This window comes from Melopsittacus undulatus, chromosome 5 (assembly GCF_012275295.1).
Source record: "Melopsittacus undulatus isolate bMelUnd1 chromosome 5, bMelUnd1.mat.Z, whole genome shotgun sequence".
NCBI classification, from domain to species: domain Eukaryota; kingdom Metazoa; phylum Chordata; class Aves; order Psittaciformes; family Psittaculidae; genus Melopsittacus; species Melopsittacus undulatus.
The window spans coordinates 44482712-44510325 of NC_047531.1; the positions used below are offsets into that span (position 1 = coordinate 44482712).

A 27614-nucleotide genomic window follows, 5' to 3' on the forward strand; every position below is an offset into this window, starting at 1 on the left:
CTGGTCTCATCTTCCAAGTAACAAGTGATGGGTTGAGAGGAAATGGCCTCAAGGGGAAATTTAGATTGGATATTATGAAAAATTTCTTCACCCAAAGGAGTGTGCTTTTGCAAATGTCCGCGTCTCACGGATTCTGATAGGGCTTGTGCTACACGAGGCAGTGAGCAGATGTGACAGCACCTTTAGGATGAGAAGGACTTTTCTAATGGCACCTTTTCCTGGACTGCAGCAGTGTCCCCAGCAAGAGAAACCACTGCTGTTGGATTGAGGCAGTATGTGAACCTAGGACAATCTGAGGAGGCTACTTCTCAAATTATGTATTTTATATTTATAGATAGCGTTAGAAGCCTTAGGAGCAAATAAGCAGCCAGCAGGATAAAACGAAGGCACTGCTAAATGATGACAGAGACTGAAGCTGGCTGCAGCAGCTGCTGTTTGGAAGCCACAGGCAACCTTCACAAGCATGAGTGGGTCAAGAAGCACTGCAGCCCAGGGTGTGTTCACAGCACAAATGCTGGAGCAGGGCAGTACCCGCTGATACTGCACTGCCACCATGGAACACGCGCAGGGATCAGGCTGCAAGGCTTGCTGCACCAGGGCTGAGGCACAGAGCCTGCTCTAACAAGCTGGAAGCACATTTCAGGATTAAAGCATTCAAGAGCTAGTTTTGTGCCGGTACAAGAAGGGGTAAGGTACATGAACTCACCTCGTGTCACTGCTGGAAGACTGCCACCACCTTTCTGCTATACTCCACCTAGCTACCTCAGGAGCCTGCCTTGTCTGCCTCCTCCCCCTTTCCAGAGGGGAGGAAAGCTGGTCCCACACTGGCCTTTTGCAGTTATTCACCAGGGACACCCCATATACCCACCTGCAAACCTATCACACCTACACTGCCAACTTCTGGCTCAGTTCCCTTCCAGTCACTTTGCTCGCACTTTCCTTCCATTGTCCTCACTCTTCAGCAGCCTGCTCAGGTCTGATGTGCACAGCACGTCCCTCCCAGCATCACAGGCTAAGCAACTGAGGCAGGGCAGAAGACAGCCTCTTGCTCCGAGACCTCTACACAATGGCATCTCTAGCCCCTGTGTTCCCCACTTCCCAGACAGGAGAGCACCTCTAGTGTCATGCTGGATGGGCCATCTGCTTTGTACACAGGGTCTCTGGCCATATTTCACCCACATCCACAAGCTGGGACTCACACCCTGTTGCAGGTCCCGCTGCCTCCCAGCCTTGCACATCAGCAGAGAAGGTGCTAGCCTGCTCTCCACTCATCTCCATCCCTTCTTGCTTGAATAGTCACACAAGGATACAATGCCATGTGATGCCTGAAGGGGAATTCAGGGGCAAGTGGAAGCTGAAAACACTTTTGCAGCCTGGCCACCCCATGGATTTAGCCTTTCAAAGCCCAACCATCTTCCCAACTGTAAGGGAATTGTATCACTTGAAAGACACGTAAGACACTTGCAAGTGTTTTCTCGGTGCCCATGTGTAACCAACAACCACAACGAACAGCAAGCAAAAACCCAGAAGAGCTTGGTGGAAGCACCTCTTGCTCATTTCTCAACCAAGGCATTCCAGTTGCTGCTACAGTGCTACAACTCAAACAGCAGACAGATCCCTTGCCCGCTCTTTTGTGGACCTGGTGTAGCCAAGACGAGCAAAAAATGATTAGAAATGCATTTGAAGTTCTGAGGTCAGAAGATCCCCCCCAGCACACAACAGGAAGGAGGTTGAGTAAGAGATTGCCATTTTTCCATTGCCATCTCCCAGATCACCAACAGCTGCAGATTTTCCTGAAGGGAACTAGCAATACAACGTGCAGAGTTAGCACATTTATAAACTCGCTCGACACCCACCCAAGAGAATACACAAGCTCCCTGAAAAGAAGGCACTGTATAAGGAACACTGGTGCTGCTACCAGATGCCACAACAGGGAGAAGATACTAAATATGCTCCAGTCATTCTACTTTAAGGCCACATAACACCAGAAGGATACATCCAACACATCCTTGTATCCACTGTTGCTATTGCAGTTCCTTGTTTTAGCTGTGTCAAGCTCTTGATCTTCAGTACATGGTACAAGTCAGGCCTCTCTCTCTAAAGAGGTAGGTTTTTAGCTTTCATACAGATTGCCTGGGACATTCATCATGCCATGGCTTTGGAAGATAGCCGGAGAAAAAACACCCAACTAATTGGTACTTAATTTCTTCCTTCTGCAAAACCCTATGATTTCTTTCTTTATCCACTATGGCAGGTTGCAGGTTCATCTTTATACATATGTTTCAGAATTATACTGCTGAATGACCAGGTGAGATGCCAACTTGGTCTTTATAGATCTTCTACTGCCTGGCCTAGATACTTCTTCCTCAAGTGTCATAAAATGGTCACTGTCCCTGTAGGAAAGCCCAACCTGCAAAGTCAGATGAGAAATCCCATCTTCCCCCCTTCTTCCTGTTCATTATCTCCTTGCACCCGCATCACTAATTATACAAGCTATCTTTTACAAAAGCAAATAACCACAACAAAATCTGTCTTACTACAATTTCTAGATAGGCTAAAATACTTCAGAGAAACTGAAACACCAGTGACCTCGTTTTCCTTGAGAGCATGTGGCTCAGAAGTATCACAGACTGTAAGGAGCAAAGGAGAGTGAACACAGCCCTCTCTGGAAGCTGTCTTTTCCCCTAACATGGAATGAATATATAGAAGACATACATTTTTTACCAGGTTGGTCTTTACCTGTCAGCTCTTGAAAACAACACAACCAACCACCTAACCAAGGTTTAGTAAGAAAATGGTATGGAGAAAGCTGCCCTCATGGTCAAAACTTATTTAAACTTTATTCTTCTCATGAAAGAAGTTAATTTCTGATTATTTCGTTGTCAGCCCCAAAGTAACAGACAATGTGAGGTCCAAGTGTCTGTGGCCTACTACTAGTTCTCAGGATTTTTCCTCCTGCCTACCTGAAAGAGCTCAACCTGGAGTCACCACAGGACAAATGCAAAACCTTGCAAGGCTTTTGAAATCAATGAATCCAGAAATTAGAAGTGGAGAATCATAAACCTGTTGCCAGCACATCTAAGAGTTAACACATGGGAAATGCACAGCAAGAACCTAATCCTAAAAGGTGATTAGCTGCTTTAGCATCTATCAGCTTTGTGCAGATCGCAGGTGCAATGCTGGCAGATGAGGTGTACAGCAAACAGTCTGCCATCTAGAGAACAAAATTACTGGCTCTCAGCATAGTGTAATATACATTTTATTTCTTAAAAAGGAAGGGTACTAACAGAATTTAATACAGTCAAAATTTTACATTTTAAACAAAGCTTTTCTTTTTCTTAAAAACCAGTTACAAGCAGAGAGGTGAGAGGATTTAAACTACTCACAAAATCCAAGCTGAAGACTTTGAGAATTCAAATCTGTGGTTTATCCATTTAAAAAAGTGTAATAAATGGAAATATAAAATAATACCAACTCTGCAACAGTGAAATGCCCTTTTCTCATTTGATTGCTGTTTAAGCACCTTTATTTTCACCCATCAGCTGCCAGGAGTGTGTAGGTTTATGTACAAAATAAGCAGTTTGGGATAAAAGATTCATATATAAATTAAAACCACTTATGGCAACACAGTTTTACTCAGCTGCTTTATAATCTTCATTATCTCTTTTACATCTATAGACTCTCAGTCAAGATAATCTCAAATGCACTTGATGGACTGCTTCAAAAAGCAGCTACATTTACAGGAATTACATAGACAACCTCAAGGAACAGACATTCAAGAGATTAAACTTAACATGCAGTAAAACTAAGATCAGATATATATCTTTAAATATAAAAACTGTGCAGATTTATCACCCATCCCATTGAATGAATGGGACAGATCAGTGTCACATCTGAAGCCAAGAAAATACTTTTATCCAAGAGACATCAGAATTTCAGGCCAAATATAGCAGATAGGAGTTCCCTCAGACTATTTAGTTAAAAATTGTATGTTTCTCAGGAAGCTTTACAGAATCTTAATAACTTGCACATAACTTTTCTGAATAACTTGCACATACGCTTAGCTGTTTTATAGCCATTTTACAGCCAAGAAACACTGAGAGGGGAGGAAAAAATAAAACCGAGAAAATAAAAACCAAACCAGAGGTGCCACCATCTCTGTCACCTGCAAAGGATGTTGTGGCTTTTGTCATTTATGGAACACTGCAGACACAGCTGTTGCTATAGAGGAGTCTGCGCCAGTACAGCATTAAAGACAAGTTACATTACGGCTGGATAAAGCACCATCACAGCCTAATCTCTTTAGATGAAGGCTGATGGATCAGTCTTACCTCCCCCTCAAAACACAAGTGTCTGTATTTCCTAGCAGACTGCTCATGATTCTCACTCCACTGTTCTGGTTTTTTTTTTTTTCCCTTTTAACATGAGATAGAAAAGGCCATGAAAGCTGATGAAAGTTCCAGCTGTGCAGCATCCAGTGAACATGTACTCAGCAAAACCTCAAGTCATTAATCACTTTCTGTCTCTCCACACCACAGCAGGATACCTGCCTCATCTACGTGCATAACAGAACTAATGAAGATGTAGACTATCTAGGTTACAAACGAGCTTCAGTAACAGTCACTCACTGTTTCATTGCAACTTGCTGCAGTCTGGCTGAAGGGTGGAAACAGATCTGTTTGAGCCAAAAGAGAGAATAGTTTAACAAAATAAAACAAAACCCAACAACTTCAGTTTTCCTCAACCACTAATCTTCACAAATGATTTAATATCACCACTTTCCAAATACTACTCACAAACAAATCCACTGTCCAGCTAATGGGATGAGAAGAGTACAGTTATGAATGCAATCAGTAACTACTGTTAAAGAAAGACTGGAAGAGAATCAATTCCCTCAAATTCTCAGTTTCTCTGCTTAAGTAGGTCATTATTGTTTTCAAAACACTTTTTGTTGATAGAAAGCATCACAACTAGACTAGAATTCCACAACATCAATCTTTGTTTTGATTTTTGTAGTTCTCTAGGAAAAAAATAATCCCAAATCAAGCTACATGAAGCATTAACAATATTCAGATATTACAATGGAAGCACTTATTTATTACTTCATAGAACAGATTAGTTTTAAAAGTGTATTTACATGTTCTAGGTTATACAAAATACAGTATTCCAATAATCATGTTAATCACCGTATTTCAGACAACTTCACATGAAAGTGCAGAGGATGCATCCATCCATGATCCTGGCCAGTAGCAAGCAGTCAGCCACAGCGTGACAGGTGAGAGCTGCTATTGTGCCCCCTCAGGAAAACAAATCCCACCAGACCTTCTCACCTAGACATAGCTGCAGATCTAAGAAAACATTCAGGCAGGTACACGAGAAAAGTTTGAGACCCACAGACCAAAATCACATGCCTTAATTTACTAGACATATGTGAAGTACTTTTTTTTTAATACACAAGTTGCACAGCAAAGGGCTTCTGCTCATGCCTTAGTTGGGAACATGAAGTAACAAGGGTTTTGGCTATGTAACAGGCACCCAAATTACACTTATTATCAATAGCCTTGTAACTACAACTGATCACGTGTTAAGGACACAATTCTGCAGTGGATCACCTGGGTAGAGCTTCACATTCAAGAATAGATCCTGTGAAGTCCACATTGTTCTGTATAGATATAGGGCTCATCCCACACAGAAATGACAGCAGAATTAAGGCCTTGAAATACTGGGGCCTCAGATAGTAATTTCCTCACAACACAGCATTATCAGTTCACATCAGCTGGTCAACCGCCAGTGCAGCAGCACAGTTACTTAAAAGCAACTGCTATTTTTCTATGCCTTTCTGCAGCAACTCTCCTCCCTATCTGTATATTCCTTTCACCTTCTTCTGGACTGTGGAAGTGAGATCAAGAGAAGGAGATTCCCAAAACCCAAACAAATACTTATCTTCTGTATGATGCTAACCTGAGAGGATCCAAATTGGTCTAAAATAAACAGCGAGGCTTTAGTTTTAGCGATCTTGCTCAGATCGGACTTTTGCATTATTCTTCTCCCCCTGCTTTCATTCCTTATTCTCCTTGCCCAGTATCTATGTCTGTCTATACATGTATCTTCCTCAGAGGATTCCTTTTCCCCTGTAGCTGCTTGACTGCTAAAAAGTTTGCATTCTAATAGTGACTAACGAGGGGACAGCATACTCTCAAACTAATTACATTTTGTATGACAAATATGCATTATCATTATTGTAATTTCTCAATTAGCATTTTGTTAGCATCTCCGCAAACGTTAAGCCTTTTCTTTCTACTTTTTCCCCAGTCTTTCACTGTGAGTTTATCTATCCTCACCATGTTACAGTGGCAGATATACAGATCAGAGTAATTATCTGAACATCTAGAAAGCCGCTCAGTGTCCTGCCGTACTGCAAAGGCAAAAGACTAGCATTAACAAATGATTTTGCTGTTTATGGATTTAGATGCAGGATGCCAAAATGATGAGATTTATGCACTTCTTCATCTTGCGCTTAGCAGCTAAAACCATAAGGATGAACAAAAGCCTGTGTGGATTTTAGAAAGGTCCAAGATACCTTCACTCTTAGTGAGGGCATCTGATCACAAGGAACCCTCTTACGCTGAGGAGGCTTACAAGGCTGAAGCAGCAACATTCTCTTCTGTGCAAGTCCATTATCTCTGCTGTCTACACAAAAATATTTTTCCACACAAGTGGTTTCATTACAATATTCCCAAAGCTGCTGGCCTTCCACAGCTCCTCTCATTCTTGAAATGAATTTTGTACAATTAGTAGCAGTCCTGCAGGTAATGCTAAAAGTGATTTTTACAGCTAGGGCACCTTGGGCTTTCCAACAGCACAGCAGGGAAATAGAGACCTGTCAGACCAGACAAAATGTTACTAGATGAACTGCAGAAAGCCACATTTAACTTAAAAACCCCAAAATAATTCTTCTCCCAGTGCAAGCTTATAGTGCACTGCTTTTTCACCCTGTCCAGGCAGGGTGGAAAAAAAGAACTGAGATTATCCGAATATCAAAACCATCACTAATTGTGTAAATGAGAAAGGGATAGGAGCAGTTTACTAACATTACTCGGGCAGTCTGAGATATATCCACCTGATCCCAGCACAGAACACTTCAGGGTAAAGCGAAGACACCCATGACTCCAGTGCTTAACAAAACTTTACAATAACCCTGTGAGAGTACAGACTTTCCTGCAGGAGTTAATGAGGTCTTTGCTACTGGTGTCAGTGGGAGCAGATCTTGGCAACTGGTGGAAGATTAAGCTTCTAGGGAATTTTTAAATACAAGCCCACATTATGATAAGGAAATACAACTATGTGTAGACTAGAAGACTGTGCACGAAAGCAATACTGTGTTAAATGTTCACATCATTTATTCAAGGTCTGTTTCTTCTGCAGAGTAAGACAATGCTCATTCCCCACAAATGTCATCAACAGTTTATATTCTCAAAGTTAGTACTGTGAAATGGCCATTTGGTGTCAACCCACTTCCTAATGAATGCATAGTCCTGTCAAAAACTGCTCCCTTTACTGCCAAACCCTGCAGTGATGCTGAGAGGTGGACTCCCTTTATTCCTTCCCCTTGGAGATGGTCCCTTTACGGTTGGAATGGGGGTACACTGGCATCAGGCACATTTATGGCCTCTACAGAGCATGTTCCAAACTAGAGAACTTCAGACTCTAGCAGTGTCAATTCAGCATCTTTTAATGTACAAATTGAGCTAAAAGAATATCAGTTGTCTTATGAACACTATGAAAATGTACACAAGTTAACGACTTACAGAGAGGATTGTCATCCTAGTCAAAGAAATTAGATTATATAGTTAATCTTTCTGAAAGGAGCAGAGCGCTCTGAAGCAGTAAGCTTAACTTCCTGAGACTGCAAAAACTGAGAAAGGAATTCAGCATTGCACATTATTTTTTGTCTGGCAATACCTATACTCCTTTAAATAGTTGCTACCTTCTCATCTAACTTTAGAGATGTTGCTTCTTCACACAAAAATAAATCTCCAACTACAAAAGTTAAGCCACACTCACCCTAAAGTGCTAATTTCCAGTTTTGCAACCCAGACACACAAATCACAGAATGTGCAAATCTGCGCTACAGGGAAGCACAAGAGATTGCTAACAGTCTTCTCTGAAAGAAAGGTCTGATGAACATTCACTGTTCATTTCCATCGTGGAAGCTTTTAATACAACAGAAAATGCTAATAGAATTGCACATACTAATCTCACTGACTATTTTGCTGTTAAAATAGCATGATATACTGCAAACCCAAATCCTGTATACAATATGTAAGTATTTATAAGATATTCCTAAAGGAGTAAGACAGCAAGACCCAAACGAAGGCCCAGCAACTCCTTCCCCAATTACAATACCCTTTAGCTTTGTGATTTAAAGAGGAAGACATTCAAAGTTAACTGAAAATTTAGAAATAATAAAATGCAAAACAGTTGCTACATTTACATGCTGTCAGGGTCTTTTTTTTCTTCTTTTTTGTAAGTCTATGTTTTAGCATTTATCACCAAAATAAAAACAACACAAAACAGTACATATCAAAAATATCAGTCCAAATCAGCAATACTTGATAGAGATATACACTGACATTTCAGCAACACGGAGCTATTCATCTATTTGAAAAGAATACCCCAAGATTATCTCAGAGCTTTAGAATCCCAAACTATATTAATACACTTGTAAGTATACTTTCATAACCAGCAAAAAAGTTGAAAGCACTTTCTTGACTTCAGAACATGGTCCATTAAAAATAATAGCTCAATAAGTACATTTAATGTATACACTTTCTACACAGGCTGTATCTTCAGAAAACTGGTTATGAATTCTGGGGTTTGAGATTGTTTTCCTTATATTTTAAATGAAGTTTACAACATCAGCTGCTGCTTTGCACCTTTTTTTCCTTTCTGCTCTGAAGTTAGAGGTGGAATCTCTTGGGTAAATGCAAAGTCAAAATACTTGTTCAACATGATAGTGTTGAGCTTTGCTGGTAACAAGTTGTGCCTCAATTTCAGCACTTGTGCTTCTGAAAGCTTTCAGGACTGTTTTTCTTGAGGTGTATGCTGTTTATAAATCTCCAGACACGAATATGCTCCTGTCTTACAAGCTCCATTTTGGCTACAAGTTTGGCCCTGTACTACTTGCCCAGAAATTAAGTACTCTTTCTCTTCCCACACAAATTTAGCTCCTAAGATTCCTTAACATAAGAGTAGATTCTTGTTATGCTGATGATACTTTTATAAAGGAATTTCCACCTACTTCCTTCATCTTCTGCACACAGTGAACATCCCCACAATCTGTCCAAGCTTTCATCTACTCTCCCACACCAGCACTAGGGTCTTGATACTTAAGTTGCCTGTCATAACTGTGGAAAATCATTGGCTGTTTCAGTTTCATAAAACAGATGAACAAAGTGCTCTTTCACCACTGCAGTTCTCATATATTCAAGAGACAGAAAATCCTAATCTGGCACCAAATAGCCATTGTTTTGCTGGAGCTAATACTCATTTGGTAGTTGCAGACTGCCACACACAGGCATCAGCAGCTCAGACTAGCACCTTTTCTGTGATTGCTGAATCATTAACAGGAGAAAAGATCTGGTTTCAGCAGGATACCATAGAAGAAAGTGAGCCTCATAAAAGAAACAAAGGGAAAAGCAGGTTAACAGCAGTGGAGCAGAAAAGCAACTGATGTGTTTTACTATTACATGGGCAATAGAGGTTTATTACTACTCCTTTTATGGCACACTGTGATGCTTTCTGGATTGTTTCAATACATCTGCTGTACTTCTCTGCACTGGAAGTCTCACACATCACAAACTGCTGCTTTAATTCTGCAGTCACAGTACTCCACAAGATGCTACACTGTACTAGAAGTGAGCTGCGGTATTAAATAAAATTCATTCTACTGCAGGGAAAAGAGTCTTAAAGTATAGCAGTTCTTAATATATACAGACACTCTCATTTAAAGCTCCCTATTTTCTTCCACTTCAAGTGCCAAAGAGTCTCTATTCACACAGGCTGTCAAACCTTGAGCCATGAACTTTGAGTGTCTTGACAAAACCCCAGTAAGTAAGCTTATTGTAGCTCATAGTTACAGTGAGAAAGACAGATAAGAAAGCCATTTACAGAATTAAGGAGACTTTGCACTTTTCATCATGCCCAGCCCTGGGTAGTTCAGATGGGGTACTTGCAGGCAAGCAGGCAGGCAGGGTCATCGTCAGTTGTTTGAGTTGGGACACCTCATAGATTTCACTGCTCACTCTGAAGACTGGCGACTCATGTGTGCTTTTTAGTTTCTTTGTTTTTAAAAGTCTTTAAAGTTGCATCACTCGGAATCAGATAAGTCACTTTAAACAAAGCAAAGCGTTAAGTGTGACAATTTATTTATAACATACTTCCCACCATCACCACCACACACCACCCTGTGAAAGAAAAACCCCTGCTGAAAGGGTGACAATTTTTAGTATGCTTGAAAGAAATTAAACTGACATTGCATCGAGAGCCACTCTAATCAAATTAAGAGCATAACAGAGGGGGAGATAGGTCAAAGCATATGTTTAAGCATTCTATATTAGCCTGCTTCTCCACTTCCTTAAAAAGTCAACGCACAATTGGTCTACACTCATACCAATTTCCACATCATGTTTAAAAGACAAGCTAGGCAAGTCTTTAGTATAGGAAAGAAACTCCAATGCTTTTTTAATATACTTTTCAGATTTCATAGGGGAACTGGAAACGAGCCTAAACATCATCTATCTCACATTCAGTCCCTAATATAAATATTTGCCCAGAAAGTATAGCTTGAGAGTTCTAACAAAGCCACTATCTTTAGATAGCTTCTCTTGTTAAGAGGACTTCTAGACATATACTTCTGTTAAAGCTTCTGGTTCTTGCAGTTGTAGGTCACGAAGAAGGTCCCAGCATCACACAACATATTTTTTTCTTTTAACACCACACAGTGTTGAAGAAGTGCTTGGTGCTGAGAATGAATTACTTCCAAGAGGGCAAGTCTGGTGTGCTAATTTTGTAACAGGAAGCGTGCTGGAAAGAGAACCAGCAGGCATGGAGAGGCCAGATATGCTGCTACACAGGGGATAGAGGTAAAATGTTCATGTTTAGAGTGGGTGTCGTTTGTTCTATAGACTGTTCACGAGGCAAAGGACCAAAACTCTTTGCTCAAGCTCTTGTACAAGTAAGGTACAGTAAAGTGAAAGTGGCTTGTTTGCTTCTTAAAAAACCCCAATCAGCTTCTTCCAAAGCATAATGTACTGACAATTCCTTAACAGATGGGACTCAAGGTTCAGCCTAATATGCCAGACCTCTTTTTCTAGATCTTCCTTACTTCTCAGTTAAGTGAACCATGTTGCTTTATCAGCAGTTAAAGAGGGAAGTCCCTCTAAAGCAAAAATAGGAGGGGTGGTGGTAGAAATTCTGAACCCCACAGAAATTTTTTTGTCCATATCTAAAGTGAGAGATTCCCTACTGTTCTCTCTCCTTGATTTCTGGAAGCTATCCAGGATTAGAACCAACCATGATGTTTGAGCAGTATTTTAATCAACACTGCACTGACTCTGGTGCAAATAACAGTGTGCATTAACCTCGAGATACGTCAGTTTTTACAAGAGATTGAATATTTTCCTGTCTTAAACATTCCCCTATTGCTCTTCAACAGGAACAGAGTTCTGTACAACAAGAACTTTCTAGTGCCTCTGAATGGGAGGGGAAACAATTTCACGACGCTGCCCAGCAACATCTACTTACATCTTAAAATTATGTTTTACAATTTGACTGGGAAGGGTGGGCAGGGAGAAAAAAGTAGTTAAAAAAAAAAGCAAGAAGAGTCTCCTAAGCTCTTCCTCCACATAAAATAGAGATTAGAACAGATAGCAAAAGCCCTGTCCAGTCAGGAGGGATCCACATCTATTCCTTCAGACAGGTGAATCTGTTCTATTGTATGACATCAGAAAATGTCCTATCAGTGTTAAAAACAAAGTTGCAAATATGGACACTAAGATTTTGGGCAACACAATGATCAGGAAAGGGCCTGAACAAGTTGTGCCAACAGAAACAGGGTTTGATGGTGTATTTTTTCTTTTGTGTAGATGCAAAATAGCAAAGCCTCCACCAACTTTATTTCTGGACGTCTCTACAGAAAGCAGAGAAGTCTAAGAGGCTAAACCAAGGAGCCCTGACAAGGAAAAGGGGTGTGCTTACAAGGGTCCGTATCTGGTCTCGTATTTAGAAACAATGTTCTTGCATCGTCCCACTTCCTTGCGCAGCTCCGCAACCTCCGTCCTCAGGGCTGTGTTCTCTTTCTCAAGAAAGGCTGCCCGAATCGTGATCTGATTCTCCTTTAATCGCCGAGCGTCACGGGAGCGCTTTGCTGCCACATTGTTCTTCTTTCGCCTTGTCCAGTATTTCTCATCCTGAAGCAAAAAAAGGAGAGGGAAAAAGAAAAAGAAAAAAAGAGCCAAGCTGACAACTCTATCAAGCAAATGCTTCTTTACTGTATAATGACATTCACACTGACTGCTGTATTGAAGAACCTCCTTCGCTGGTTTGCAGGGATCTGACACCAAAATGCAAGCAAGAGTAGTGTAAGATTTCTTCCTTACACAAGTCTCATTGTAGCATAGACCAAGTGTACTGCTAGAACGAGGGAGATTAAGAGACTTGGCTACTAAGAAGCAGTCCAACTGAAATGCTCCCTTTACTTATTTTCAATTCAGGAATGAATTTTCACAGAAAACAACTTGTTCTGTTGCCCAGGCTGTTTAAAGCCAGATCAGACATAATGTTGGGCAAATACATACAATGGCTTTTGAAAGGGCAGTTAATGAGGATGTGACTTGATAGTTCTTCTAGTTTCTGTGTACATCGTAAGTTGATTCTGCCCGGTAATTATCTCATGATACCAAACCAGCAAGAACAGCAGCTGACTTGCCAATTCTATTCTTCATGGTACTTCTGCCAATCACATAGGTATATGTGCATTAGCTTTATACGTCAGAACGTTTGGACAAAGAATCAGGAACTTTGATCAAGGCCTAGAGAAGTTTACAGCAATAAATCTGTTACCTTTTGCTCATCTGGGACAAAAACCTTCTTGGCTTTTTTAATCATTGGTTGTGGTTTCAGGTCCTCTTCAGTAAACTTGTGTTTGCGAGGATTGAAGAGCTCACCACCAGGCACACTGGACAGCACTAAATCAGCAGGGTCAGGGTTAAAATTCACCTCAACTTCTACGCAGTCAGGATCAATGGGGCTGGGAGTATTTCTCTCATTTTGTGGTGGGGACTCTGGCAACAACAGGAGAAGTTACAATACATTCATCAAGATGAAGAGAATAACTAAGAAGCCAACTTGGGTATCTATTTATTGCCCTACTGTGGGCAGTATTTAACAATATTACTCGGTATTTCCTTAAAGTGTGTTTGGTGCTGTACCACTGCTGGCACAGAGAAAAGCTACATGGTCCAGTTTGTAACACAAACTCTGGGAACATATGCCAGACTAACAGACATGAGCAGACAGATGCAGGACAAGAGTTAATACTTCCTTGGCAAAAACTACATGCTTTACACACTTAAGCAGCGTCTTCCACAGCAGGAAGACGTACAAAACTTGTATCAGCCCAAGTTTTGTACCACAGAAAGCCTTACAGAAACAAGCCTGCCCAGTGAACCCCATCCCCAGGACACTCAAAAGTCAGACAACTGTATTTCCAAACAAATGACTAAATAAAGGTGGGTTTGTTACAAATGCAATGGTGTTCTACTTTACCACATGGAGAGAAATGTCCCAACAAGTTGTCTGACACTGATAGTGTTCATATTAACTCTGTAATAATCTCTTCTTTACAGACTTCATACACATGAATGGCAAATATCACTCCATTTTGAAGTAGTGATCAACAAGTAAGTTTTCCCATATACCACCTAGAAAAAAGCCACACCCTACTACGCCTTACTGAAGGAGTCCCACATTGACCTTTCTCTTGCAGGTTATTCAAAGAGGCCCTGAGCAAAATGTGTTCTGTGAAGTCTGCTCATAAAATAGCACTGTCAAAGTTCAGTGTTGAACTAGGGTTTGAAACCCTAATGGTTTCAACTCCAAATCCAGGGCAAAATGTGCTGCTGAGTTCCTTAATAGAGAAGATCTCCATATTGCAAATGAAGAGAAGTTTCCTAGTACCATTTAAGAACAGTTTTGTTTCTTTATTCCTCAGTTCCTAATTCAAAGCACTAGGGAACATCAAACTGCATCATTAACACCTTTTCCAAGTGCCTCTTCTCACACTTCACAGGCTAGCGTGAAAAACTGCTTCATTGTTTTTCTGTTAAGCATTGTTATTTGAAGTACATTAAGTTAGTTCACCAAAGCAGAACAAATCACCAAGTTAGCCCAAACGACCTGTCAAAACTTATCAAATCTGTTGTAAAATAACCCGAGAAACTATTTCCTCAACATGTCTAACTTCCCACTACACTAACAATATCAAGAAAGCAAATACTTCCTGTTGGTGGTTCAGCTCTTCTAATTTAAAGAGAGAGACAAACTGCACACTGAGACACTCAAGTCATTTGTTTCACGAAAGGGAAAGGGGAAGAAGAGGACAGGCAGCATTTTCACAAACTGACACACAGACTAAGGCTCTAGATTGAGTATGTTTGTACGAATTAACCTGCCACAGCTACCCCTGACAGGTTAGCATGTCTCCTCTTTGATCTAAAGCAGCACCTTTTAATAGAAGAACAACAAAAGTCCCTCACAACCCCATATTATTCCATCTACCTGTGCTGGAGGCTGCTTCAGACTGCTGGTAAACTGCAGTGGAAGAGGATGATGCAGGAGAACCAGTGGAAGCACTGGCAGACTCCTTTCCTTCCAGCTCAGCCACAGGCAAGAGTGGATTCTGGTTCAAATCCAGGTGAGTAGGGCTGGAAGGAATTCCATTCTCCAGCAGGAACTCATCCAGATCCATGTACTCCAGGTGGAAAGACTCGCCATCGTAAGGAATAGTTTTGTCCCAAATGGGCGGCATAAGGGAAGCTGAGACTGCCATAGTGCTGGCAGCTGCTGCCTCATCTTCCTCAAGCTTTATCTTCTCCTTCTCTTTATCTGAAAGATACAAGTAGGTCACTGTACAAGCTGCAACACAGGAGAGACTCACGGTTTAAGAGCCTAACAAAATCCCCATGAAAGGAAATTCAGTAAGCTATAGCTCTGCCTCATGACATGATCTGAAAAATCAGATGTTGAAAGGCAATGTTCATACATAACTCAGTATGGAATGCTCTGACTCCCTGCGATGGCTGGACCACAGGCATTTGAGTATCCTTGAAGACCAGCATCCTTGCTGTGGTAACTTACTGAAGTTTGATACAATACTGCATCTAGCTTATGAACTAGTCACTGCAAAATAGCCTGTTTTTCACAGGCTCATCTTGGAAGACATTACAAGGGAATGTCCATAATTAGGATTACATGGGAAGCCACTAAGAAAGCTCCAAGGAAGCAGAAGTAGTTTATTCTATGCACAAAGAATGTGCAGAAGAATAACCTAAATACAAACAAGAAAAGAAGATGGGTTACAGATTATGTCTGAAAATTAGTCAAAAGGGCCACAGGACACCAGAGACCTGGATGTCTCCTGTTCAGTATTTTAGAAGCTTTTTTTTCTGAAATGACTCAGCATGTCCACACAAAGCAATAGCTCCAAATGCTGTTCACTATAGATAGCTCAGAGTACCTACATACAATTTTCACTCTTTGGGGAGATGTCTAATAAGGCATACTCCCACATCCCACCCCCAAGCCACAAAAGACTGATGAGATTTTCTCCATTTACTGTGCTACAGTGCACATATTACAGGAAAATGGCTGTTTCTATGTTCCTCATAGCTACTGAATCTTAACAATTGTCTGGGACAGAATCCAAGCAGAAAACTCAAGTTATGGAATAATTACATAATTTAAGAGACAAAAATAAGCTGGCAGAAAAAAAAAATCCAAGCAATTTTCCTGATCCAGTTCTCCATGTAGCCATGCAGTTCTACCAGGGCTGAAGAAGGCATTGCAGAACCAGTACTAGCACTGCCATCAAAAGGAATGTTCACAATCCTACCCCAACCAACTGCAAATTGGGTCTTACCATGGAAGCTGACAAATATTCTGTTCAACAGAACAGGGACTTCAGGGACATACACTGGACTAGTTCAGATCTAACTGGATCCAGCATCCACACAGGTCAGGTCAACCCAACAAAATGCACAAATCTTTGGCATTAGTTTTCTAGACTGGCTAAAATATGCTAAAGGAGTATTTTTCTTTATCGGGGGTGGAAGTGGGGGTGAAACTCTGCTCTAAATCAGAAAAGTCTATTTATATAAAACCTATTCCAATAGAACTGGCATTCCTTCCGCTGTTGCCTTGGCTGGTGTGGAACTGAGACTGAAAGAGCTTTTTATGGCTTAAAGAACAGCGCTGCCATACAAAATAAATTATCATTTTAATCTACCATACCCTGAACATCTCATACAAAAGATACTAATTTTATACTAAACAATGAGGACAACACTCACCAGTCACCAACTTGGGACTAAGAGCACATGTTAAGTTCAGACCAGTGGCTCCTGAAACTGAGCTTTGTTAACATCTTGTAGCTTTTGGCCTTCCTCTTTGACACTCCACACTGCTGCCTCTGAGCTGCCATCTTCCAACTCCCATCCCTACTATAAACCCCATTTTGCAGGGAGTTCTGCAAACTTTCTACCCTTTTCTTAGGCAAAGCAAAAGCACAGGTTAACAGTCATGATCCAAATAACCTGAATGCTTCTAAACAGCTCCTACTTGAAGCTAGGAAAGAAAGAGCATCCACTTTACTTCACATACATGAATGATTTGGTTACAACTGAAACACACTGTCTCCACACCCCACCAAATTAGAATCACCATTTTACATCTGACTTCTGAATCAGGGATTGTGTATTTTCCCAAGGTTTGCACAGTGCCCAGCACAATCAAGCCCAGACTGGCACTGGGAATTGTGAATGATATCCTAGCAAAGACATCACCAAAACAAATGCAAGTAACAACAATGAATTCTTGACAGATCACTCTTTTTTAATCAACAAGATGAAAATTATGAATGTTGCATCAAAAATGTTGAATTAAAAACAAATTCTTTACTCTTGAAAAAAATAGTATTCCATTTTAAGTTATGACAAGTTTAACGTAAGCGAGCAATGCTTTTGTTTTGCAACATCTAATATAACACCTCCAGGAGAAAAAAGAAACCTTAAGTGATTAATAGAATAAACATGAGGCTTAAAAATACTTGTCAGAAGGCAGTGCCAAAAAGACTATACTACTGCTGTATGTGGACTTTCTCATATCTTTTAATGCCTTTTAGATGCACACCATCATCCTCCTGTACTGTGGTCCCTCAAACTTCCTCCTCCTAGTCCCCAGGCTCACATCCAATTAAATCCTTCCTTCACACAAGAAGAACATCTGAATTTTTCTATCCTTTTGCTGAAGTTGACAACTGACAAGCACTGGGATGCCAGGGCTGTCTTTGCTTCACCGTGTGCCTCCCTCTCTCCCTCCTCACTTCTAACATCTAACATGTGAAACAGTTCAAAATAGCAGAAGTTAACATGCACATGTTAGGAAATTAACAAGTCCATGGGACCTGATGAAATCCATCCACGGGTCCTGAAGGAGCTGGCAAATGAAGTTGCTAAGCCACTGGCCATCATATTTGAAAAATCATGGCAGTCAGGTGAAGTTCCCGATGACTGGAAAAAGGGAAATATAACCCCCATTTTCAAGAAGGGGAAAATGGATGACCCGGGGAATTACAGACCAGTGAGTCTCACCTCTGTGCCTGGCAAAATCTTGGAGCAGATTCTCCTGGAACGCATGCTAGGGCACATGAGAAACAACAAGGTGCTTGGTGACAGCCAGCATGGCTTTACTAGGGGGAAATCCTGCCTGACCAATTTGGTGGCCTTCTATGACGGGGCTATGGAACTGATGGACACGGGCAGAGCAGTTAATGTCATCTACCTGGACTTGTGCAAAGTATCCCACATGACATCCTTGTCTCTAAATTGGAGAGACACCAATTTGATAGTTGGACCACTCGGTGGATAAAGAACTGGCTGGATGGCTGCATGTAAAGAGTTGTGGTCAATGGTTCAATGTCCGGCTGGAAACCAGTAACGAGTGGTGTCCCTCAGGGATAGGCGTTCGGACCGGTCTTGTTTAACATCTTTGTCAGTGACATGGACAGTGAGATTGAGTGCACACTCAGCGAGTTTGCCGATGACACCAAGCTGTGTGGTTCTGTTGATACCCTGGAGAGAAGGAATGCCATCCAGAGGGACCTTGTGAGGTGGGCTGATGCCAACCTCATGAAGTTTAACCATGCCAAGTGCAAGGTCCTACACCGGGGTTGGAGCAATCCCAGGCACAGCTACAGGTTGGGCAGAGACGAGATTCAGAGCAGCCCTGCGGAGAAGGACTTGGGGGTGTTGGTCAATGAGAAAATGAACATGAGCCGGCTGCAGTGTGCACTCACAGCCCAGAAAGCCAACTGTATCCTGGGCTGCATCAAGAGGAGCGTGACCAGCAGGTCAAAGGAGGTGATCCTGCCCCTCTACTCTGCTCTTGTGAGACCTCACTTGGAGTATTGTGTGCAGTTCTGGTGTCCTCAACATGACAAGGTCATGGAACTGTTGGAACAAGTCCAGAGAAGGGCACGAGGATGATCAGGGGGCTGGAGCACCTCCTGTATGAAGACAGGCTGAGAAAGTTGGGGCTGTTCAGCCTGGAGAAGATAAGGCTGTGTGGAGACCTCATAGCAGTCTTCCATCATCTGAAGGGGGGCTACAGGGATGCTGGGGAGGGAGCTCTTCATTAGGAAATGTAGTGATAGGACAAGGGGTAACGGGTTGAAACTTAAACAGGGGAAGTTTAGATTGGATATAAGGAGGAAGTTCTTTACTGTGAGGGTGGAGAGGCTCTGGAATGGGTCGCCCTGGAATGGTGTTAAAGGCCAGGCTGGACAGAGCCTTGGGTGACATGGTTTAGTGTGAGGTGTCCCTGCCCATGGCAGGGGGGTTGGAACTAGATGATCTTGAGGTCCTTTCCAACCCTAACTATTCTATGATTCAATACTGGGTGCCCCTGTATTTCAAATGTGATACATAAGATAAAACCTTTGTATGATCATTTTTGCACTGACATTTTCCCACTGGCTTCCTTTCAATTCATTTAATCTTTATTTGTGCAGCACAACATCCTGCTGGGTGCGCAATACCTAATGAAACACTAATTAACTTCTTTCATCTTGAGGGGGAAGTTTCCATCCACCCCAGCTCAGGGACCTGAAACATTAATTCTCTTAAGATATTTATAGAGTAAACAGGTATTACCTGACAGCAGGGCTGCAGTATCCTAAGAGGCTCCATTTGCAGTGATTCAAGGTCACCCTGATAAATCTGGCCTGTACTTTTGCAGCTGATAGCTGGATGTCTGATTTAGCCCCCTCCATTCTGCTCCTGTGACCTATTAGCTAGGCTTTACATATGCTGTTAAGAGAGAGGTCACTAGTTTATGCTAAGTAATTTAGGCAGAGCATTCCAGTTCTTGAACTGTTGGAAATATTGCTGTTTAAGCCAAAAGCAGCAGCCTGCAAAAAGCTTTTAGTCCACATTTAGTCCACATCCTGGTTTTTCCTCAAAAAAAAAGAACAAAAACCAAACAAAAAAACACAGCCAACCAACCCCAGACCAAAAGACATTTTGGCCACAACTGTCAAATGCTATCCCAGTGACAAACAGAACAAACACTTCTTTGACAAAGTTCCCCTCACTCGTCAAAAAATATTGTCAAATTGTACTGAGCACACTATACAGACTAAGGCTGATTGCTCCAGAGATCTTCAGTCCCACTGGTGACAATGCAATGAGACAGGTCATAGGGTTCTGTATTCCTGATGTCCATTACTGTAATGCTTGTTGAGGCATTTCTCCGGCCACAGCACCACGCAACTGGTGATTAAAACATCCTTTGGAGGGTATGCAGCAGCTCATTACTACTAGGAGAGACCTATGCTTCTGCTCTAGAATATTAAATCTCTTCCTTTACCCCACAGGGCTTTTTTTATTAAGAGATTATTTTATTTAACCCCTACAATGTATGTGACAACAACTTACTGCGAGGCCGGTCTGACATACTTGGTATGTTGCAGGGCATTTCAAGATGATGGCGTTCAGCTGGAACTGGATGTCCTCCTCTGCTGCTTAGAAGGATTAGAAAGCCTACTTGCTTACTGGGTAGTCAAATTACCTACAGCAGTTGGAAAACCCACAGGTAGCTTGTGGAGACTATAAATGGACACTGCAGCTAGTTTATACAATTTCTTCTTGCAGAATAAGACAACACTGTATTTTCGTCGACAGGCGTTACAAGCAAAAAGAATAGCGTCTTTCCTCAGAAAACTTGCTGAACACACCACTGTATTGAGTTAGCAATTATTCAATGTTTTGGCTGTCACTATAAGGGAACAGAAGATAAACAAGGAACCTCTGAAGTCAGTTGAGTCACAATTCTACTGACAAGACTTTTGTAAAATTAGGAGTAACTACCTGCTAACACAAAAGGCATTCTTTCTTTTGTCTTGCAAATATGCAAGCAAGAAATGCATCAGAGATCAAAATACATAGAAAGCAACAAGTTCCACAAAGTGTGAACTGAAACAGTACAAGGTGGAGTAAGGAAACCCATGGAGAATTTAAGAATGAGAACCTCCTGAACTTCATCACAGCATGAGAGGGGCAATCAAGATGAGCTGCACTCGCTAGCAAGCTTTAGAGAATCAAGCTGTACACCTTCCCAAGTTAGAATGGGATTATCTAGTAAAAGTAGCAAATGTTTCTAATTTTAGAAAATGCAGTACCTCAAAATGGCATTAATCCTAAAATTTTACATCTCCAAAGCCCAGATCACATGATTTTGGACAAGAAAACCAGCCCCAACAAAAAGTCACCATATCCCAGTCACCTACCATCATAGTTTCCACACATGAACTTGAACTGTTTCTGCTGGCTAAGAACACCTTTGAAGAGGATTGGGTGCAGAAATACTCTAAGAAATCCCATAATGTTGCAGATTCAAGATTCTACATACTGCAGCATGCTGCACCATAGCAACACAGCCAAAACCTTTATCAGAGGCTCACCTTTTTTTTTTTAACAGAAACGAGAAGAAATGTTTGCCATTATCGCACAATGGACACATTTACACAGCATTGTGCAATGTTACGCATACGAAAGTAAGTGGATCTGAACTAGGATCCTCATTGGAAACAATCTTGCCAGTCCTGCTGGCAGTGTGTCTACCCTGGGTATTATCTGATGTTCCAAAAATGATTCTCAAGCCCTAAACGCCCAAATGCAAGGGCTAATTTAATATACACTGGTACACTGGGCACTACAGCAGTGCAGATAAACCTGAGGCTTACTTAAAATCAGATCTACTCAGGCAAAAATACTCCCAGGTGAAAAGAAACCAAGTCAATAAAAAAGACCAGTGCCATCAGCACTGAAGACTGTAAGCACCAACCCTATTATTTACACAGCTGCTGTCTGCATAACGAGTGGGAGACAGGCAGCTCCAGCCTATACAGGGCTGCATGTGCAGAGGCAGCTGGTCATCCCCTCACGGATTATCACCAAACCTAATCTGAAGAGATTTGCCGTTTATGTGGGTCCTCGTACAACTTTTCAGCAATTTTAAGGTCAAGGAAGTCTCGAAATCTTTTCGTTGCTGCTCCCAACTCAGGGTCTAAAGGTAGGACAGACTACTAGGGAAAGGAAACCAGCATGTCACCACCCGATTCCTGCCTAACCCTCGCGCCTGACACATTTCATTTCGCCCGACGCCGGCTCCCAAATACACCCAAGAGGACGATGGCAGCATCTCAATTTTCCAGTCGCACCGGCTCACCGGGGAGTCCCAGCCCGCGGGGCGGCCACCGCTGCCCTGCGCCTCTGAGGCGGGGAGAGGGCAAGTGAGGCCGAGCCCTTCCTGCCAAGTCCGGTGGGCCGGTATCCCGTGCTGCCGGCAATTGGCACAGCCGGCCCGGGGAACAGGAGGGAAAAGGTGCGCGGGGCGTACGGGGGGGAGAGCACCAGGCCCGGGCGTGCGGCCTCTCCCGCGGGGACACCCATCGTTACCCGGCGGGTCCCGCCCTCCGCGGCATGGGGCGGGAAGACTGGGGGGGGTGGGGAGGGAGAAGGAGAAGCGGGGGGAGAGAGCGGCGCGCTCCCGCGGTTCCCTCTCGCGGTCCCGCGCTCACCCAGGCGCGCCTCCCGCGGCGGGTTCTCCATCAGCTTCTTCAGCACCAGCGGGAAGGCTCCAGCCAGGCCCCGCTGCTCCTGCTGCGCGGCAGCCCCCGCGCTGCCCCCGGCTGCAGTGGGCTCCGGTCCTGCTGCCGCCGCCGCCGCCTCCTGGTGCGCGGCGCGGCCGGGCATGCTCCCCGCGAGCCGGCGGGCGGGCGCGCGCGCTCTCAACGGTCGCCGGCGGGCCGCGGCGCGAGGCTGCGACAGCTCCCCGAGACCTCAGCGCCCGGCAACAGACAGGCTCGGACCGCGGACGGCGCGCGGGAAGGGCGCTACGGCGCATGCGCGACCGACTGACGCCTGGCGCATGCTGCAGTATTCATGAGCGCGGAGCCACCTCCCTCCCGCTCCTCCCATCGCCGATTGGTCCGCGCCGCTCGGTGGGTGGAGCCCCGCGGGCAGGCCCCGCCCTCCAGGCCGGCGCGGGCACGCGCCCCCCGCCCGCCGGGGCACGTGCAGGGGCAGGCGCCCGCGGCTCGTTTGCATGCCGTGCTCCGCCCCCCCGCCTCCTCCGGGCTCTGCGTCACCGCCAGCTGCTCCCTGCGCCTGCGCCGCCCCACACAGTAGCCCCCCCCCCCTGCGCAGTCAGGCGACCGTTAGATGCTGAGGGGACCGCGCGGGGGGCCCGCGTCTCCGGTGCCAGCGCTCCATCCGGCCCCTCAGCACCCGCCCTTGTCCCCACATCACCTCCCCATGTGACACGGAGGTAATCTCCCTCTGTCCTACGTGATGCCCGCGGCGGTGTGCCCTATATAATGTAAGCGGGGAGAAGGGCTTCACTGCGGCTGCTTGCATGGCCTGGCTGCTGGGGGCGGCGGGGGGGCAGACTGTCCAAGTTTTAATGATCACATGCGACCCTTGTGATTCTCCAGCCAGGCTCCCCTGTTCCAGCAACAGGGATTCTGTGCTGGGATTTAAGGTTCTGAACATACAAAGGGAACAAATGTTGCCAAGTCCATCCCCAAAGAACACAGGCTGGGGAGCTTCTCCTGCAGAACAAATAAACTTGATGAAGCGACAGAAGCTACAGCTACAGGCTTCTCCTGTCAGCAGCTGCTGCCTCTTGATGCAGAAGGGCTGGCCGCAGCAAACCTACTACATCTAGAGCTATGAGCGGGGAAAGGAGAGGAAAAGGTGTGCAACTTTCCTGGCAAGGTCCCACTCATACCCAACTGAGCCATAGGTGCCAGGGTGGCCATGTCCACCTGAGTGCCAGCAGAAAAGGGTCCTCCTCTTTCTCCCAGGTAGACACTCAGGCATCTGCTTGGTTCTGCTGCCCCTCCACAAACCTCAGGCATTTCATTCTGGTGGCAAGGCACAGGTTGACCTGACTCTTGCCAATAAACCCTGATGGTCTATGACACAAAATTGGGTCTGGAATCTTCCCCATGCACCCCAGGAAAAGGAACGTATTGGAAGGCACGTAGGGTAGGTGTTTTCCCTCATTGCCTCACTGCGATGAGAACCAGGGGATGTCTTCATGCAACTTTGGCAGACAGAGAGATGCCCTGCCTGCCAACTACTTCTCTTGCTGCCTCCTTCGTAGAGGACCAGAGTGAAACTCCTGGTGCAATTCCTGTGTATGTGCTGCCTGACAGGGAGTTTGGGAAAGGGCCATCTTGTGAATACAGGCTGGAACAGTGCAGGTTAATGAATCATTTGTCAAGGCTGATAAAAGCAGCTGCAAGAAGCAGGCAGAATAGCTCATGCTCCACTGCCCAGCATGCTCCAGGGCTGCTGCTTGCCCTCCACAGACTCCCTCTGCCTTGCCAAGCTCAGCTGGCGGAAGAAAAAAGCACATGCGTGAAAGGAAGATGCCACTTCACACGGGGCAATGAAACACAGATGTCAGACCACACATGAGAGGTGGAACATGCAGCTCGCAGCAATGATTTTCCCTGGGAAACAGCTAGTGGTAGGTGGTAGATAGAGAACACAACCAACTGAGGTCATGAAGGAGCAGTTTCTAGGAACAGGGAGAGAAGATGTAGCCAAAGCAGAGCAGGCTTCAGTTATGGCTCTCGTGGTTGCTTTGTTCCATTATTGTTGATGCTGGAGGCCCCCTGGGATGATGCTGTGTCTCGGTACTGTACAGTGCTCCTTCAAGGAACAGGCTCTGCATGTATATCCCCCCCCCCCCCCCCCTGCAGAACTCAATGGAAATTGCTTTGCTGGGTAACGTCCATATGAATGGAGGTTATTAAAACCACTCAGCAGCCTCTACTTCAAGGCTTTTCCCTTTAGATCAACCACATTCTTCCTTCAGCCCATTTGCACCCACACTCCATTCTGCTAAGGTTTGTTCTGCACCACCACTGGATTGTGACTTTGCTTGGAGAGAGATTTTAGCCCATACAGCGTTAGCTGCTTGGCCTGAATGCTGGGGAGCATTCCTGTGGGTTCCCTCTCACATCACCCTGCTTGGGCACCAGCTCTGCCCTGCCAGTTAGGAGGGAGGCTACTCAGAGAGCTTTTCTTTGCTGCCTCTGGGGATTAGGGGCTCAAACCACTGCCAGCAGAAAGTGGGCACTGCACCATGAGCTCTACCTTGTTGGTTAAGCTAAAATCTGCCTGGATTTTTACAACTTCTCTTTTGCTATGCAGCTGAGAAGGAAGAGAGGAAGACAATGAGATGTAAGGAGAGGAATGCAGCCATTACTGCTGGGAGCCTTGTCAGGGCCAGATGATGCAGAACAGCCCAGCTCCAATGCAGCAGGGAGGCAAGAAGCAGCCCAGCACTAGGCATGGGGGGAGGCACACACACACACCAGCCTCTCTGGGAGGTTTGAATCACAGAACACATTTCAGACAGAGGCCTGAGACCCAGCAAATCCAGAAGAGTGGTGCATAGGTCTGGAGATCCAGGAGGAGTGAACTCAGCTCTGTGGGAAGAGGGACATGACAGGAACGCTGGTCTGGGGAAGGAGGCAGCATAGTAGGGACAATTCTAAGGATTACAGGAGGTGATACTGAGAGGCAGGGTGGTCCTGGGGCTAAGGAAGAAAGTGCCACAAAACAGTACCCTCAGCAGCCAAATAAGCCACAGTGAGTTAAGGCTAAATTATTCCCTCTGCAAATCACTGATCTCCCCTCTAAACTCTCGCTCCAGTTCTTGCCAAACAAATACATCTTGCCACCACTCCTCCCTTGGATTAATTCAATCCACTTGGCTGTGGAGCCCAGAGATCCCGGAGAGGCAGCCAAACTTCAGATTAGCCACAGTAAGGCTCTGCACCACATGAGTCTCCCTTGGCTGTTACTGCCTCCTGCCAGCCAGACCTACCTTCTACCTGGGTATCAGTCAGCTCAGAAAACATGCCCTGTTCCCCACATGCAGCTTCATACTGTGTGATGTGTAAACACACCTGTCAGTGGGCAAAGCCTCAGCAAAGGAGAGAGCCAGCTCACAGGTGGCAGCAGCAGAGCAATATGACAAATGGAGCCCTTAGGGGGTATGGCCAGCTACCCTTGCCCTCCTTCTCCTTCCCACAGGGAGCTGTGCAGGTGCCATAGGGTTCACTATATGCAGCTGCCTTTACTGCCACAGCAGCAGCCTTTTCTCCCATTGATCCCAGGGCATGAGCAGGGTCCCTCTCCACATGGTGTATTTGGCTCTTCTGCCCCTCAAGATGACAGAGCTATCTGCATGCCCTGGTTATAACTCCCTATGGAAGAGCGAGGTCCAAGCATGTTTGTTTCTGTGAGTTCAACTCACTCATGCCTAGACATGAGCTTGTTGAACCAAAGTGTTCCCACACACCTCCCCGGCACTCAGCAGCGAACATTAAAACACAACAAACAAAAAGCAGCTTGCCAAGGGCTTGTGGCATCCTATTGAAACCAGACTTGTGTGATGGGCACTTGGAGCACACCCAGCAATGGAGAAGTGGTCAGTTCAGCAAGGGTGAAGTGTTCAGCACAGCAAAAGCCCAGACTAAATAACCTCATGGCTCCTTTCCATTTGTTTTCTAGGATGCTGCATGGAAAGCAGGACAGCCCCAGAGTACAGAAGTGCTCTTGCAAAGAAAACACCACCTTTGCTGTGTTCCCTACTCCAGCTTCCCACTGATAAACAACTGCAGCATCAAACACAAAGTTTTCACAGAGTTTGTGGGCTGGGCTCCCTGGACAGTCTGTGACTGGGAAGAGGCAGTGTCTGGAGACTCAGCACTTATTAACTATGGGACAACCCAAATGGCAAATTTGGAAGTCACTCCTATTGTGAGCATGGAGATCTGTGCCCAAGCTGCCTCTGTGCACAAAGCTTTGAGTGTTTCCAAGAAGTAGCTGAACCCAGAGATTAAAGGGATCAGGAGCTCAGCACTCTTGATTGATTTTGTAATCAATCCATTGCTGCTGTTTTTACTCCTAGCTGCACAACACACTCCGAGCCAGAATCCCATGTCTGACTTGGACACTTGGGAGAAACACACCCTTGAAGGGCTTGCAGCAGACAGGATCATCTACCCGCTTCTCACCTTGCAACTTAAGGAAGGGAAAGAGAAATCAAAACAGAAACCCACCGATGCATTCCCTCAACCCTACCTGTCATCTTGTTGGTCCAGGGTAAGGAGTACTCCAGCAGGGACTTCAGGACTTCCGGGAAGTCCAGGGCAGCAGGGCCCCCGGTGCTGTTGCAGCTTGACATGTCCTGTGCTGAGTCTGTGCCAGCACTGCTGAGGCAGGGCCAGACTCCTGGCTGCCAATCCTGAGTGTGGCAAAGAAGGCTGGGGGGCACTGGGAGCAGGCTTCCCAAACTACTCCGGCTGAGAGCAAGCGAGGAGGAAAGGAAGCAGCAGTGTGCCCAGCTGTCTCCACCTTCCCCTCTCCCAGTCTGAAGTGGCCAATTGTGGAAATGGCTCCAGGCTCGCAGGGCTGGGCCGGGCTGCTGGCCAGCTGGTTTTACTGGGCCTCTCCCAGCCAATCCGGCAGCAAAGAACTGGGCCAGTTATCTAACTTTGCAAAGGCAGCACCCTTTTCCTTCCTAAGGTGTTATAACAAATGCACACGATGGGGTGGGGGAAGGAAGCAAGCAAACACTGTCAGGAGTGCACACGTCAGCTGCAAATACAACAGCAAAAGGATCCTCAGCATGGCTCTTGGAAAGCTCTGAGGAGCTCTGAGCTGTGCAGGCTGCCCCTGTGGAGATGCATACGC

The 27614-nt window shown here is 44.8% G+C and overlaps 1 protein-coding gene across 4 annotated transcripts; it reads right to left on the reverse strand.

Moving 5' to 3' along the window:
- Positions 1 to 3243: 3243 nt before the first annotated feature.
- On the reverse strand, positions 3244 to 27291 carry TEF (TEF transcription factor, PAR bZIP family member). 4 transcript variants are annotated; one of them, XM_005150318.3, is made up of 5 exons: positions 27003 to 27291; positions 14839 to 15165; positions 13123 to 13343; positions 12259 to 12470; positions 3244 to 10391 (listed from the first exon to the last, which is right to left on the reverse strand). In XM_005150318.3, exons 1-5 carry the CDS (start codon positions 27103 to 27105, stop codon positions 10370 to 10372), a joined length of 885 nt encoding a protein of 294 aa, XP_005150375.1. In that variant the 5' UTR covers positions 27106 to 27291; the 3' UTR covers positions 3244 to 10369. The 4 variants fall into 4 exon arrangements, with proteins under 4 accessions (XP_005150375.1, XP_033918621.1, XP_030906067.1 ...); XM_034062730.1 differs by lacking the exon at positions 27003 to 27291 and adding an exon at positions 22415 to 22604; XM_031050207.2 differs by lacking the exon at positions 3244 to 10391 and having other exon boundaries at positions 10406 to 12470.
- Between the last annotated feature and the right edge of the window lie 323 nt (positions 27292 to 27614).

Excerpts from the sequence above, each read along its gene's own strand:
- TEF (XM_034062730.1), bottom strand. The coding sequence starts at position 22,589 with ATGCCCGGCCGCGCCGCGCACCAGGAGGCGGCGGCGGCGGCAGCAGGA. Across the intron at positions 15,166-22,414 it reads GCCGCGGGAGGCGCGCCTGG|ATAAAGAGAAGGAGAAGATA; the intron begins GTGAGCGCGGGA and ends TGTATCTTTCAG. Across the intron at positions 12,471-13,122 it reads TTGTCCCAGATGAGCAAAAG|GATGAGAAATACTGGACAAG; the intron begins GTAACAGATTTA and ends TTTTTGCTTCAG.